Raw genomic sequence first — 15,210 nt, 5'->3', positions numbered from 1 at the left:
GTCCCTACTAATATGCAGCAACCCTAGAACCGACCGGCAATGTCAGTATTACACCCAAATGCAGGACATCTATCTATACACCCAAATGCTGGGACTACTACACTATGAAAAGAATCATATGTTGATTCTAACATCTATCTTCTCTTCTTTTTACACCATCTTTTATTCCCTATGTGGTTGCTAGAAACCCTTTCCAGCCTCCATCAACCCCATGACTGCTGGCTTCCCAACCAGCTGTATAATAATGTTCTTTATACATACAAGGTCAAAAGACACCACCACCACCAACAAGGACACACCTTTCGGCTTCCTCTATATTGCTTCTCCACCATCTGATCGACTCGGACAACATTGACTTCTCTGGTGAGTATGACGACGTACGACCTGCACAAAGATATAAACACCGTAAGAACTTTGCATTGCTCCCCCAAAAGACACCCTTATGATATTAAGGGTTCATACACTATTCACAGTATGCATTCAACCTCAAGCATCTTACCTCAGAGCACATATAAACACTACTCTCTTCAGTTCTTTAAACAATCATTGTGATACTTCTCCTAGTCATAATCGTTACCAACTTTACGGAACAGTGGAATGAGAAAACTTATAGTACCTGTAGAATGCAAAATAAATAATTTGAAAGGCTAGATCTGAAGCCCACCACTCATGTAACAGTTCTGATGTTCTTAGTCCTGCTGCAGTCTCAGGATACCTGAATTAATGGGAAAAAAATTATCAGCCACAGTTAAATCTACGGCAATAGGACCAGACAACCTAAGAACTTCATTTCCCAAGATGAGACTGCTCACCTTGATCAACTCCTCACCCAGTTGTTTGGTCAGAACCACTACCTCGCATAAACTTAGTAGGAACAATAAATTGTGGTTGAGCTGGAAGAGATGCTGCTATGCCTAATAAACAAACACACTTGGCTGATCAGGTCTTCTATGCATAAAAAAACTTAAAACATCTGGGTCTGCAATAAGGTTCTCAGAGCTACCTTTCAAAGTTGATAAAAAACTAAAGATCTGAAATTCATTCATGGGCACCAATTCTCCATATAATTTCTAGTTCACATCTATATTCAGTAATTGATATTTTCTTAGAAGGACAGGCAAAAATAAATTGATCAATGAAATATAAAGACAAAGATGTAGTGGTCCAGATATTAAATATGTAAGCAAGGACAAAATGATTTATTTTTCATATTGATATTAACCTCCAGGATATGGTGTTTGGATTGTAGCCATCGGAGAAGTTGTCGCATTAGCAACGGCTCCACCAAACTGCAATATTTGATGACTTGGCATTGCATATCCCTGTACAGCCGTAAAACCAAGTCCACTAGGAACAGTTTGACCCACTTGCCCATATGGATAAACAGCCGGGTTAGCTGCTTCAGGTACTCCATATATCTGAAGGTACTGCTGAGCCATGTAAGGGTCGTAAGCACCCTGTCCACAGAAACAAGAATAAATCAGCATCAGGGCACAAACATTACTTACTCGTTTTTTTCACAATATTGCACTTTGAAATGCAATTAACCTGAGGATAGACATATTCAGGTCCATATGTTGCATACCTGCACAGATAAACATATATCAAAGATCCCAAAAAGTTAAACATAATTAGGAGTTGGGCAATAAATTTAAAATGTCAATGAAGTTATAGCAAGGATATGAATACTATACTATTCATAACATCAGAACAGCCAAGGAAAGGCCCAAAAACATCATCTGTAAAATCATAAAGCCTAACTACCCAACCCATGAGAATAATCACATCCCCCCTTCTCCTAACATTTTCTTTTCCTTTTGACCCCTTATCCAATCACAATGATGGTCTTGCCTGTTCAATAATCATTGAGCTCGGGCACAAATCCTCTGCAATTAACAATCACACCATGTCATATGATTGCACTTTGGACTAATTAATCCTGAATTCTAAGGTAAAGACTAAAAACTCCTTGGCCAATTTTGCATGCTGTGATCGGTTTGAACTGCTATGAGACAAGGAGAATAATTAAAATAGGAGAAAGTAGCTGCAAAAGGAGATGTACCCAAATGAACTTTGATTAGCGAGCTTTCCATAATGACCCAACTACATTGCAGGTTAACGAGGCACGTGCAGCACACTGATACAGCCATATTTATGCGAAGGCTACAGCCTATTGCTCATTAATAATGAAAGAAATGTTTCCGCACTTGTGCAGAAAAGTCTCAATCCACACATGACAAAATTCTAAATGAAAAAAAAAACTTTATACAAAGTAGCCTACATACCTGCAACAAAATTTACCAAGGAAACAAAGAAAAATGTACCTCATTCTACACTTAGTTTGCCCATCCTACTTTTTCATTATTAATTAAAAATCCCCCCAAAGAAACCTAAAATAAAATCTCTAAGGCACTTAATAAAACAAAACCTTCTAATTATAAAGTATAAATCATACAAACTAGAATTTTATGCTCAATCAAGCCAAGCTCAATTGAATCATGATTGGAGCAATCAAAATAGTTAGAAACCTTGAATCAGAAAGCATAACTCACCCATACGAAGGGTACATTATTCCTTGTTGGTAGTTGTAAGGAAGTGGTGGCTGATAACCAAAACTTCCAACATAAACCCCTCTTGTAGCTTCCACACCTCCATGGTATGGAGAAGCGGATCTTAAACGTCCTATTAGGAAGATAAAAAGGGAACAATAATTAGCCAGATAAGTAAAGCCGATAGAAACTGCAAATGGAAAGCTAACTGGGTCTGAAACAAATTCAAAATTAGTTCAGTTATAAGTACGATGCCATAAGCTTAAGAGTGGAATGTAAACCAAATGAAAATACCCTGCAAAAACAATGAGAGACACTTTCTTCATAGTAAGGACAATTTCAAAAAGTTTAAAACAGATGAAAGAGAAACTGAGAAAACAAAGAGAAATGAACAGAAAAAATCGTACAATTGAGAGTGAAGCTCACAAAGTTGTATAAAAAATTAATAAAGATAGGCTAAACCTCTCGGTCTTAGGAATGTTTAGGGTTTAATACTCATAGATCCCATATATAGTAATAACCTTGTACTCGAAAATGTTATTAATTTGCTGAACTATATTAATAAAAGTTTTCCTTTATGCTTAAAAAATAAGGGGAAAAGAATTGGAAATAGCACGTTGCATCAGCTATAAGATCAGACTAAACGAGCAAATTTGAGAGGATACCGTAAGGAACAGGAGGTCGAGGACAGCCAAGAGAAGCCAAATTACAATTAGCACGCCTGCCATCGATAACTGGGGTTGGATCAGCACAGGCTCTCCTAGCTGCCTCTGGATCACGGAAAGTCACTTATACCCTCCATGCAGAGCCAAGAAGAAACAGAGTCACTCTATAAAGTTAATGCTTTACTTACTTAAAACACATTGCTATAGAATCAAAGGGCACGCCACTACCATTGAATTAATACCAGTTCTTCATTATTCACATAACAATAACAACAATGGCCAGATATATAAAGTAGCATTTCATCTTTGAAACGGAATTAAAAAAAATGAACACTCACAAAACCGCATCCTTTTGAACGACCGGTTTTCTTATCAGTGATGACAACGGCCTCCAAAATCTCACCGAACTGCTCGAAACGGCGACGCATCGTTTGGCTTTGGGTTTCCCAAGCGAGTCCCCCAACAAAGACCTTGGTGTAGGTCGTATCTCCAAAAGGGGAATTCATGTATTGAAACCCTGAACTCGAACTCAGCCCCGAGCCTGGAATTTGCTGAAAAGCCATGACCAAAGATGACCCGATTTAAATCCAAGTATAACAAATCAATTGATAACGAGGTTAACCCCAGAACAGAGAGAATAAAAAGCCAATTTGTTTCTTTTAAAAACGATAAAAACCCAAGGAAAACCCTCGAATTGGAAACAAAGACAGACCCAGAATCGTTTGGGATTTAAGGGAACAAAACAACAATGGTGAAGGATGATGATTGGATTTTGACAGGAAAGAAAGGATTACTACTAAGCGGAATCATATGATCATAATAAAACTAGGGAATAAAAAGGGGGTGAAGAAATAAAGGAGATGGAGAAAAGGAAAACCCTAGATGGGACAAGAAGAAAGCTGAAGTGAACAGTTTTGGGGTAGGGTTTGGGGCTCTGTACAAAGGGACAAGGAAGCTTGATGGGTAGCAACTAGCAAACACAGTGAACACTCAAGCTATAATACTATCAGAACAAGAAGATCAAGGGGGGAAAACACTAGTAATTAAGGTAAAGGGGAATTGATAAGAAATTAACTCGGTTCATTGTTGATGAGAGATGAAGGGCGTATGGAATATGGAGAGAATGAGATGATGGGTAGTATACTCATCATGATGAAGAACCAAAACAAACAAAAAAATAATAATAAGGTAAAAGAAAGCATCAAAGACAGCTCCAGGGGTCGGGAGTTATACCTATGGCTAATCCAATTGGTTCATCACAATACTTATTGATACGTACAAGGATGCGTTTGATTGACGGTATATAAGATTATTAATAAAAATAAAATTATCGGCGGGAATAAGATTATTAAGAATGTTATATTTTTGTGTTTGATTCGTTTAACAGGAATGTAAGATTACAGTATTTAGTTAAAGAAATAAAATATTATTAGAATGTATATTTTTACCAAATTATCTTTATTATATATTTATTTTTTAACAAGTTAAATTCTATTATAATTTTACTATAATTAATTTATATATATTTTTTAAAATTTTAAATTTATAAAATTTATATAATTTTTTTTACAAAATTTAAAAGATAAATAGGTTTAATGAAATGATAAAATTTTATTTTAACCTCTAAATTTTATATAAAATTCTAATTATGAACTTTTTTTTATAAATTTACAATTTAACATTCGTAGAATTTTTTTATTCAACGAGAGAAGAATGATATTTTTGAAGAAAAAAATTAAGGGTATTTTAATCCAAAACGTCGGGAATGTAACAATACATAAGGGAAGGAGTGAATTACATTCCTGATAATAAACCCCCAAAAAACCACTACTGGGAATAAAGGATTACCGGAGGTTGGGAATGTTTGCAATCCAAACGAGAGAATGACATTCCATTCCGCCGGTAATCCAAGATTACATGAACCAAACGCCCGCTAAAGGAATGTGACGGCTACAAATAGTTTCTTTTTTTATCTAGGTGAAAAATTAGGCAATATCTAATGAAAGACAACCTAATATACGGTTAAGAAAAAACGTTACCGAAAATATTATTATTTTTTACTAAAAATGTTAATATTGGACGCTACCTAAAATATTATTATTTTTTTACAAAAAATTAAGTAGCGAAATTAATATTTTCTGTGAAAAATAATAATATTTTAAGTAACGCTTTACCGAAAATGTTAAAAACTCCATTAAATAGCGAAATTAACATTTCCGGTAAGAAAAATAATGTTTTAGGTAACGTTTTATCAAAAATATTAAAAAATATATTAACATTTCCGATAACATCTTTTGTTAAACCATATATTAAGCTTGCTATACAGCAGAATTACCTGAAAAATTATAATCGATAATTGAACGAGTACTAGTAAAAATCATAATCTTTTATTTTTATAAAGAGTAAAAAATAAACGAATAGAAAAGATAGTTTCAATCATTTTTTTTATTGAAGAATTATAATTGAGAACTAGATGATTGTTGATTAATATATAAAAAAAAAATTCTCTATAAAAAGTAAAAAATGCACAAATGAAAAAGGTAGTTCCAATCATCTTTCTCCGATAAAGAATCATAATCGATAATCACACAATAAGTATCAAAGCCTTATATATTTTTATAAAAAAAACAATATGAACGAATGAAAAAGATATTTCAATTATCTTTCTTGATCTTAATAGAGATATTTTATAAAGATGATGAGTGATAAAAGGATCCAAAGAAACTATAATAGTACTCATAAAACCACAAGGATGCTGCTGAAGGAACTGTCCAAGTCAGGAAACTGAAAGGGGCCCCCACAAAACCACAAGGTTGATGCTGCTTGCGACAATCATGCTTTATTGTTCTTCATTCATTGAAGCCGTAGGTATATAATATCTTGAATATAAACCCTAATTTTTGTAATAAAAAAAGTTCCCAAACATTGTGTGTGCCCCATCAACACCTCTAAGACCTGCAAATACAGACTGGGTTGAACACAAAAATAGTCCAAATTGCATAATAGATGAACAAAATCTCGGCATGAGAAAACATAGTACTAATAATGGGGACGCAGAGGCCATTAACATGTGCTGCCTGGCCAGGCATAAACCTAGGCCACGATATCATATCTGTCATCTACTATTCTTAAATAAACGAAGAGTACCAGAGAATAATGGAAATAGTGTTGGGATAATGATCTGGGAAAAAAAATATCTCATTCAATGTCCTTGGAAGATTCTTTTTGAAACTAGTGAAAAGAACAGTATAGAGGGAAGTCGGACGATTTCCCGACGACTTCCCAATGCTCCATGCATGCCTGCAGCGGCATAGTCCAGACGTCCAGGCTTCATGCAGAAGACATCTGCAGTTCCAACGTCTCCATGATGTCACCGAAAAGTCCGACCGACTACCGCCTGTACCCCCTACACAGTTCCGTCCTAGAGAATAAAACTCCATTTGTACTATCTGGGGAATTGCTTTTGCCCATATCATTATCCCAACAATTTGCCAGAGAATAATGTCCAAAACACTTCAAACTTTTGCTTGCAAGGTTTGAAACTTACACTAATTTACCAAATCCAAACTCACCTTCACCATTTGATTTTTGAAGAGATTACTAACTTCCCTTTCCAACACAAAGTTCTTTTCAACTAGTTCCAACATTCTTAGATATAAATAGCCACAAGGAAATTAAAATTAATTCATCAATACCAAGTTTGATTCTAATTAAATTTCTCCTAAAATGAGTCAGGAAAGCCACCTAATCTAAACATGATGAGATTCAAACTGATCCCTGCTCGAAAGGGACACGCACGAGGAGTCGACCATGCAAGCTAACAACAGCAGATGTCTGAAGTGGATCAATTCTCGCTGGTAAGTTCACTACCTGTACAAACCACACAAAATTAAGGTCAGCTCAATATATCTTTCCTCTTTAACATTAGTATCTCAAATACGATGATAAACTAGAAAGAAACTAAACGAAATTAAAAAAATTAATGCCCGCCAAAGATGAGATTAATTCCTCCTATTTCAAATCTCAAGCAAAAAGTTGTGGACTAGAGGACATGGTTATCTCGTGTGCATTTTCTTTTGTTGGATAAAGAAATTAAAAGAAATACCTTCTTAAAGGGGGTGATACCCCAAGGATTGTCAACTTGCTCTGGTTGACCTGTTATAACCAAACGTCCAGCAGGATCTGATTGAACCCGTACCTAGATCCAACGAAAAAACGAGTTCAGTCTTACATCCAGGAAAAAATCATAGACACTAAAGCAGGATGTATTATGAAACGCCAAACATATTTTCCAATCACAAGTATATGAAAATCATAGTAGCAAAATTTAAAAGGACTAAAGACTTTCGCGTATTTGGAAGCAGAAGAGCAGCTAAAATTTTGTCGAGAAGGGACCAAAGCCCCCAGTAATAACTATTTAATTCTTGATGATCACCATAGCTTAGGAAGAACATGTGAATCCAAAATATTTTCAGATATAATTTAACCAATCTAACAAATCTTGGGAACTAATAGGACTAATTAGTAGAACCTTTATTGATACCAGCATCAGTAAATTACTGAAAAACACAACAGCCACATGAATATTTGCAAACTTGTCTATGTAATCATCCGGAAATACTAAAGTACAAGTTGCTGCAGACTGTCAAAGATCATACCAAATGTTTACTAATTTGCGTCACATCTTTTAAAAAGGATTTCAGGACAAGCGCATACCTCCTCACGCAGGAGTCCAGGGACCAGAGCATATACCTCATAGCAGTCCTCCTGTCCATTTTAAGGCCAGTGAAACAACTCGGAACTCAAAATCCCAACACAAGTTACTTCGATACTGATTGTAACTGAAATCAGTTTTGTAATATCTTTTCATCTGTGTGTACACTGGGTAGGAAGGAAGGTATACTTACAGTTGCACGTATTGATCTTCACCCAATCAGCAGGGGTTCCAACATCAACAATCTCTGTAATCAGTCTACACAAGAAAAATTGCATTGATCAGAAAGAACAATAAATGATGATGGATAGGGCTAATGTTAATTATGGCCTTCTTAAAGGATATATGAAACATCTATAGCGAATTAGATGAGCCCACTATAGAAGGGTTCTTAAACTTCTACAGTTTAGGAACAAAGGACTGGTGCTTAAAGTTCTTTGTACATTTAAATAGGAGCATGCTTATGTCTACAGTCTTTGCACTCGCTCATTTTTTCAAGTAAGATGTTCCTAGCAGGAAAGGGAGCAATAAGATATATCAAGAATATGATTGTTTGAATTATATAAAATTAAGAAGTCGTAAATCATTCACATATTTCATTTTTTTTATGGAAGAACGATTCATAATTAAGTAAATGAAAGCTCATCTATATCTTCAACTTAAACTTTCGACTATGCAGAATGTAAATAGAGACGGATAAAAAAAACCCTAAATAAACATAACATATAGCTAAGCGATTAACAAGTATTAACTGCTTATCTGGTTCATGTCCAGATTCCATGTTTATTGATGTCTTCTGCTTCTGCAAACCTGGAAAAGAAACCAAAAACAATATGAAAATTCATGACTAAAGGTACAATTTAGTGTATTTGTGTAACATTATTCTAATAATCTTGAAATTTTGTTTTGTTTTGTTTTTATCCTTTTAAATTAGAATAGAAAGATCTGAACATATAGCAGAATACCAATGTTTTTGAGATGTTTTTCACGCTTCGGAGTAGGACTCGAGATCTTATCCTGTATAGAGGTATTCATTCTTGTACAACTTAGAGTTTTGCATTAAAAGAAATGGTCCAAAAACAGGAATACAACAATATCGAAAATTAGAGATGATAACAATGTTTTAATATTCAACAGACCTTAATAATAGGCTCGGTAACCTCATCATATCCAACAGAACGTTGAGTATGCCAACCTTGCATGGCACGAGCTGCAGCATCCCTGCGTGCCCTGCCTGACCCAGGAAGGAAGCCACTTGATTGCATGGGAAACTTGGAAAACATTAGAAAAAGTAAGCCTTAGGACAAATGGTAGTATAAGCGTTCAAATGTCATTAGTTTACTTGTGCAGAATTCATCTTCACAACAGCATATTGAATCGAAGATGGAAAACTCAAAAGATATCACCAGACTGTTGCCTAATATGAAATAAAATCCTACCTCCTTTCCGCCACTTGCATGAGGGAGTAAAGAAGCAGGAAGTTGAATCTCGCCGTTCTCCCTCTTATACTTTTCATATTCTAATAGTGCCTGCTCAACCATAAAATAATCAGACAATATGAAACACAGCCTCAAATACAATTATTGTTACAAAAAAAATGATTAAATCAACAAACTTTCCTTTTTATTTATTTACTTATTTATGTGCTGGCGGGAGACAACTTGTTACCCTATCAAGCAGTCAAACAGATTACAAGAAATATTGGCACTGCTATCATTTTTGCCACATGTTTATTTAGTTTGATTAGGATATGCAGGCCTTTGAAAATTTTCACTATGATTCTGATTATACAAGAAACAACTACACTAGTTTCATTTGTGGTTCAAAGATACGACAGGTTACAAGAAATATTGGCACTGCTATCATTTTGCCACATGTTTATTATTTAGTTTGGTTCAGATAAGCATGCTGCATGCCTTTGAAAATTTTCACTATGATTTTGATTATACGAAGAAAAAACTACGCTGATTTCATTTAGTGGTTCAAAGATATGCTGGGGAGGAGGCAGGCAAAACATCTACTCCGCACAAACAAGTAGAGACTGTCTCATATAGACACTATTCTAAAAAGCACAAGGTAGAAATATAACTTTTACAAAGAACATGCTCAAAATAACCCCCAAATTCATTCCCAGCATAAGAAGAACGTTATTGAAGGAAAGGGCATAGGCATTGGTACTTGTTTTCTTTTCTTTTCTTTCTTCCTTTTCACTTGGTAGTTTAAATTTAATTAAATGTGTCAATTAAGGAATGTCTTGGCAAAACTACAAGGCTGGCCCATTATGATCTAGAGGTCACAATTCCAAGGCATGGAAACAACCTCTTCTCATAGCAAGGGTAAAGTTACATGTATTGTACCCACACTCCATACAATAAGGCAGCTAGTTATCCCAGCCAAAAAAGCATACCTTCTCATAGAAAATGCGGAATGTCCAAGAGACAGTTGTGCAGGTCCTGGGAGAAAGAAAGAATTAGACAACAAAGTCAATCAAGAGAATAACATATACTTCCGCAAAGAGCATATCATGTAAAGTACTTTGTGTTCAGGTCAAATGCAACCCAAAAACCATTGAGATTGAACAGAACTTTGCATAAAAAAGCGCATTTAAAAAAAAACACCGTCTATATTTCTCTTTACTTTGGGGGTTGAAAGACTCTCCCACTTGCCGCCATAACTTCGATGCAGTCACCTATATGTATCCATTGTGAAAAATCAGTTTTTAAATATTGATGGTGTAAAAGCAGATGAATTCCAATTTGAAACATGAGAAAACTCCCAACAAAACAAGTGAATCCAACAATCTGCCAACCATTAAATATCACAAACAATGCCCCACAGATCATGACCCAGATTTTAGAGCAAAACATATAATAGCCAGGTTGTATTGTAAATGATCAACACATTAATAATTTTTGCCAAAAGGTAACCTAAAGGACATAAAACTCTTATTCATTGAAACAAGGATTTAGAGAGTGAATATGCATTCAGTTTATCATCAGACTGTGAGGAACTTATATCATATATAATCACTCCCTAATTATCAAATCGAGTCATGTTGCTAAATGACCATTAGGAAGCTTTAAGAAAATACAAATTATTAGTACAGAACGGAGGACATGGAAAAGTGGCTGATCAATCGCATACTTATTATTTTATATAAAACTTCCTGAATCAAGCTTCTGTATACCTCTCAACAGAAAAAAGATTATGTACCAACCCATTTAAAGACGCAAAGATAAAGATCAACACCAGATATAAATTGTTTTTGATAAATTACCACAAAAGCTTTCTAAAAATGTTTTGAGACAACTAACTCTGTAATCCAACTCTAAACAGAATTACCTAGAACTATGACATCCTGCAAAGTCACACCCTAACTTAGCCACCTTCAAATGTGTGTGTCTTGCATTATGTTTGTAGTGTATTATTATTGTTTGTATCGTGATGCCATTTTGTCGAGATGTCTTCACTTTGCTAATACATCAATTATTAATACCTCTTCAGAAGTCAATTTAATGTATCATTAAAAGTTTGCTCATGAGTCACACAATCACTATATAGAAAATCACAATTAAAGGAGTTATCCTGCTCTAATATGCTTTAAAACACTAAACTTGTCAAATTACAATCAAATAAACTTAAATTCTTGGCCTAGTGGCAAAATAATTGTGTTGTATGGCATCGGAGCTTGGACTCAATCCCTACCCCCTTCCCATTTATCCGGTGTATTCAAAAAGAAAAAGGAAACAGTAAAACCCCAATATCATAGCTGTAAAAGTGAAGTAGTTAAGAAGAAGTGAATAGAGAACACTCATATGATAAGGCATTTTTAAGATAAATCTTATATATCAGAACATGGATATGATTTGGCAATAAGAAAACATACATGTAATATTTTCCCCAATAACTGTTTCCTTTTTCTTCCCTTATTAACAACTATAATAAGCCAAAAACTGATAAATCTCAGATTTCACTTCACGTATAAACTAAAACAAAGAGAATTGCTTCGTATTCCCTAGCCCTAGTCTTGGATTCATGTCATACCTTTCAAACCACGACTCCTGCAATATTTCATTTACATAAAAGAAAATCTCATTTGTTAAACAGTAAGATTTATATTCTTCAAAGGGTATCGCCTAATTTAACTACATCTATACTTCAATTCTTATTTCCTATTTAATTCAGTAACAGTTATAAAAGCTGCAAAAAAATTTCCAAGTAACATTCATTTTCCCAGACAAAGAGATAAGGCATCTCGACAAAATGGCATCTCGATACAAACAATAATGTCCAAAACAAATTCTTATGGAATTAAAAAAGTTGAAAACCCTATGTATATGAAAAAAACATAAATTTTCTTCTAAGTGTTACGGAATCATTTTTGGGAAGCTTTCAAGTCAAATCCTAAAGAATTTATTTGTACTTATAGGAATGTGTGGTAATCAATTTTGTGCCCTAAACAGAAGCAATTATGTGACATCATAACGGCAACTATAGATATGCTATAACACGTGTAATCATCTTGTTGATTGGAATTTACAACTTTGTAAACTTAGCAATTAGTGCATCTTTAATAACTAAAACAAGCTCTGCTAGAATTTAATCTTATTCACCTTCCTAAACAAGAAAAAATAGATCCAAACCAGTTTACATGTAACTAAAATAGGATTGTTTGTAACCTTTTACTTGATGAGGCCCACAGTCATTAGCCAGGATAATGGAAAATCCAGAGATAGTATAACACTCGTGTAATAGTCATGTTGATTGGAAATTTCAACTTTGGAGACTTGGCAATGAGTGTTTCTAATAACTATAACAAGACCTTGCTAGAATTTAATCTTATTGACCTTCCAAAACAAGAAACAGATCCAAATCAGTTTATATATAAATGAAATTGGATTGTTTGTAACCGTTTACTTGTTGAAGCCTAAAGTAGTTAGCTAGGATAATGCATCATCATACATATTAATAAATCAGATTGAATGTCACATCTGATTCGTCAATGCTTTTTACATGAAGTAAATAGGAATACCAAAGGATGATTTAAGGGTTCAGAGAAAAAGCTAAAACAGTCAATTAATGATTGCAGAATATGCATGCATACCACTTCATAGCCACCCAATTTAATAACTGCTCTCCACAACCTACATAAAGTGCAAGCACGTATTAGACTCTGAGAGAGTAGACTCATAACCTGGAATTTCAAATCAAGGATCCACAAACTCACTTAAGGCAGTTCAGCGGTGCTCCATAAAATTTTGGGGGCTTGAATTCCAATGACCTATCCTTATAGAAACTTTCCAGCTCCTTCATGAATGCTGCTCTATCCTCTAGTGTTCCAGCTTCATCAGCCTCCCCCATCTACATACCAAATAACAAAGTGAGTTAAAAATAGGATAATCAGAATAATCACCACTTTTTTCTTTAATGTCAGATCTTAGAGGACATTTCTTTCATGTACCTCAGGATCCAGCAACCAACTATTTGGTTTCTCCACCCTCTCAGGTTCAGACATAGGTGTAGAAGAAGAAAGCAGAGCAGCATCTCCATTGCTTTCCTTCTCTAGAGGTTCAGCAGGAGGAGCATCGGCAGAAGATTTGTCGTTGGGTTTCTCGGGACAAGGTGGATTATCAGTCATGTCAACATCAGTGGTCATGGTTAGGGTCTCATCAGCAATTGTTTCATTGGTATTATGATCCTCAGTGGGGTTTGAGGGCTGTTTCTGTTGGACAGCAGCATCAACAAGGTTAACTTGGGAAGCCTCGGGCAGTTCTTGTTCCAGCATTTCGGTATCTTCCATTTTTGCTTATACAGATTCTCCTGTCTACATCAACAGTTGAATTAACAAAAAGAAAAGATTGTTTAAGAAATGCAAGACAAAATGGTGATCTCCAAAAAGCTCAGTTGTCAAATATGCCATACAATATCAGCATATACAATGGTGAAAGCTGAACCCTAACTCCTAGTTGTTTTATCAAAACCATATATATCTTTAAAAAAATCCCCGAAGCACTGACGTAAAGAAACAAATGAGTTGTTTCCTAGTCCAAAGAGAAAGAAGCAGAGCCAGAAAAAAAATTAAAAGGCACATATGGAAGAACAGAAGACATACAAAATGGAAATAATGTAAATTGAAGAGAAAACATTTAAACAAAAAGATAGAGCAATATCAGTGTGCCCTAAAGTCCCAATAACTTAAACACAGTTGAAATACAAGTAAAAACTGCTGGTTGAAGAATAAACTCGCCTGCTACAGGGAAAAAGAAGAGAAGAAAACTGAAAGGGCTTTTGAGAGATAAAGAGACAATCAAATGAGAATGTTAAATGTGAATCCCAAAACATATAGCCATTAAATAGAGATAGAGGAGCAGCAGTCAGCGCCCACTTGTTATGGGACTAAACATTGACATAGAAAGTATCGTTAAAGGCAGGAACTTACACACTTCAACGGTTACACTTTTTTTCTTTCACCTGGGGCTGGGGAATTGTTGAATTATGATTGGGATTCTTCTCTCGCCTCTGCCAACCTAGCTACCAAATGCAGAGTCTCTTTCCTTTTCTGTGACGCCCGTGGCTTGGCTTGATTGCTCGGGTCATTCTTCCTTATTGGCATAATAATGCTAGTAAATGAATTCAAACAACAAACGTAGAAACAAACAAAACCCAGTAAAGGGTGCTTTGCTCTTTTTGCCCACAAGTGGTGTGGTGGCTTACGCTGCTGGATGTTTCGATTCCCCTGTCTCTCGCTTCGTCCCACCATCCCCATCTGCCTTCTTTCCAAAATAACAAAACCATTACTTCGGTCTGCGACACTACAAACCCATTTAAGCCCAATCTCTATGTCTCCCATTTGGGCGGCCCTCTTATGCAGATTGCTTTTGTTTTTAGGAACAAATCCAACGACGTAAAAAAACCCATAATTCGATGAGCATTTGACTCGAATTCGATTCATTTTGTCCTAATAAAATTTTTATAATAAATTTGGGTTAGATCAAACTTAATTTTAAATAAAACCTCAAACTGATTTAATATAATATTATAATTATCTCTTATTTATATATATATATAAGAAAAATTATATTAATATCTATTTTTCTATTAGATCTTTATTTTATAAATGCATATATGTATATAGGTGTATGTGAAAGAAAATTAATTTTTATGAACCAAAAATTTGACCCGACTCGACACAAACTACTATTGTGAATATTGTTATGATATATGGGTTAACATTATTACTAAGTCTCAAATCAATTAATGAAAATTCTCAATACTACAATAA

General features: G+C 34.8%; 1 protein-coding gene and 1 pseudogene across 1 annotated transcript; both read right to left on the bottom strand.

The window, feature by feature from the left end:
* Positions 1-167: 167 nt before the first annotated feature.
* On the bottom strand, positions 168-10,702 carry LOC120160274 (RNA-binding protein 38-like). The gene is made up of 10 exons (XM_039170689.1): positions 10,692-10,702; positions 8,165-8,175; positions 3,553-4,203; positions 3,215-3,338; positions 2,553-2,682; positions 1,549-1,585; positions 1,223-1,457; positions 813-914; positions 617-715; positions 168-384 (listed from the first exon to the last, which is right to left on the bottom strand). Exons 3-8 carry the CDS (start codon positions 3,775-3,777, stop codon positions 826-828), a joined length of 840 nt encoding a protein of 279 aa, XP_039026620.1. The 5' UTR covers positions 3,778-4,203; positions 8,165-8,175; positions 10,692-10,702; the 3' UTR covers positions 168-384; positions 617-715; positions 813-825.
* Positions 6,717-14,778, bottom strand: LOC120160161 (annotated as a pseudogene).
* Between the last annotated feature and the right edge of the window lie 432 nt (positions 14,779-15,210).

The sequence above is a fragment of the Hibiscus syriacus genome, unplaced genomic scaffold (assembly GCF_006381635.1).
Source record: "Hibiscus syriacus cultivar Baekdansim isolate YM2019G1 unplaced genomic scaffold, ASM638163v2 tig00111392_pilon, whole genome shotgun sequence".
Lineage (NCBI taxonomy): Eukaryota > Viridiplantae > Streptophyta > Magnoliopsida > Malvales > Malvaceae > Hibiscus > Hibiscus syriacus.
The sequence above is the reverse complement of the archived record's forward strand: the minus strand, read 5'-3'. Positions and strand labels throughout refer to the sequence as shown.

Excerpts from the sequence above, each read along its gene's own strand:
- LOC120160274 (XM_039170689.1), bottom strand. The coding sequence starts at position 3,777 with ATGGCTTTTCAGCAAATTCCAGGCTCGGGGCTGAGTTCGAGTTCAGGG. Across the intron at positions 3,339-3,552 it reads GTTCAAAAGGATGCGGTTTT|GTGACTTTCCGTGATCCAGA; the intron begins GTGAGTGTTCAT and ends TGGAGGGTATAA. Across the intron at positions 1,458-1,548 it reads CTGAATATGTCTATCCTCAG|GGTGCTTACGACCCTTACAT; the intron begins GTTAATTGCATT and ends TTCTGTGGACAG.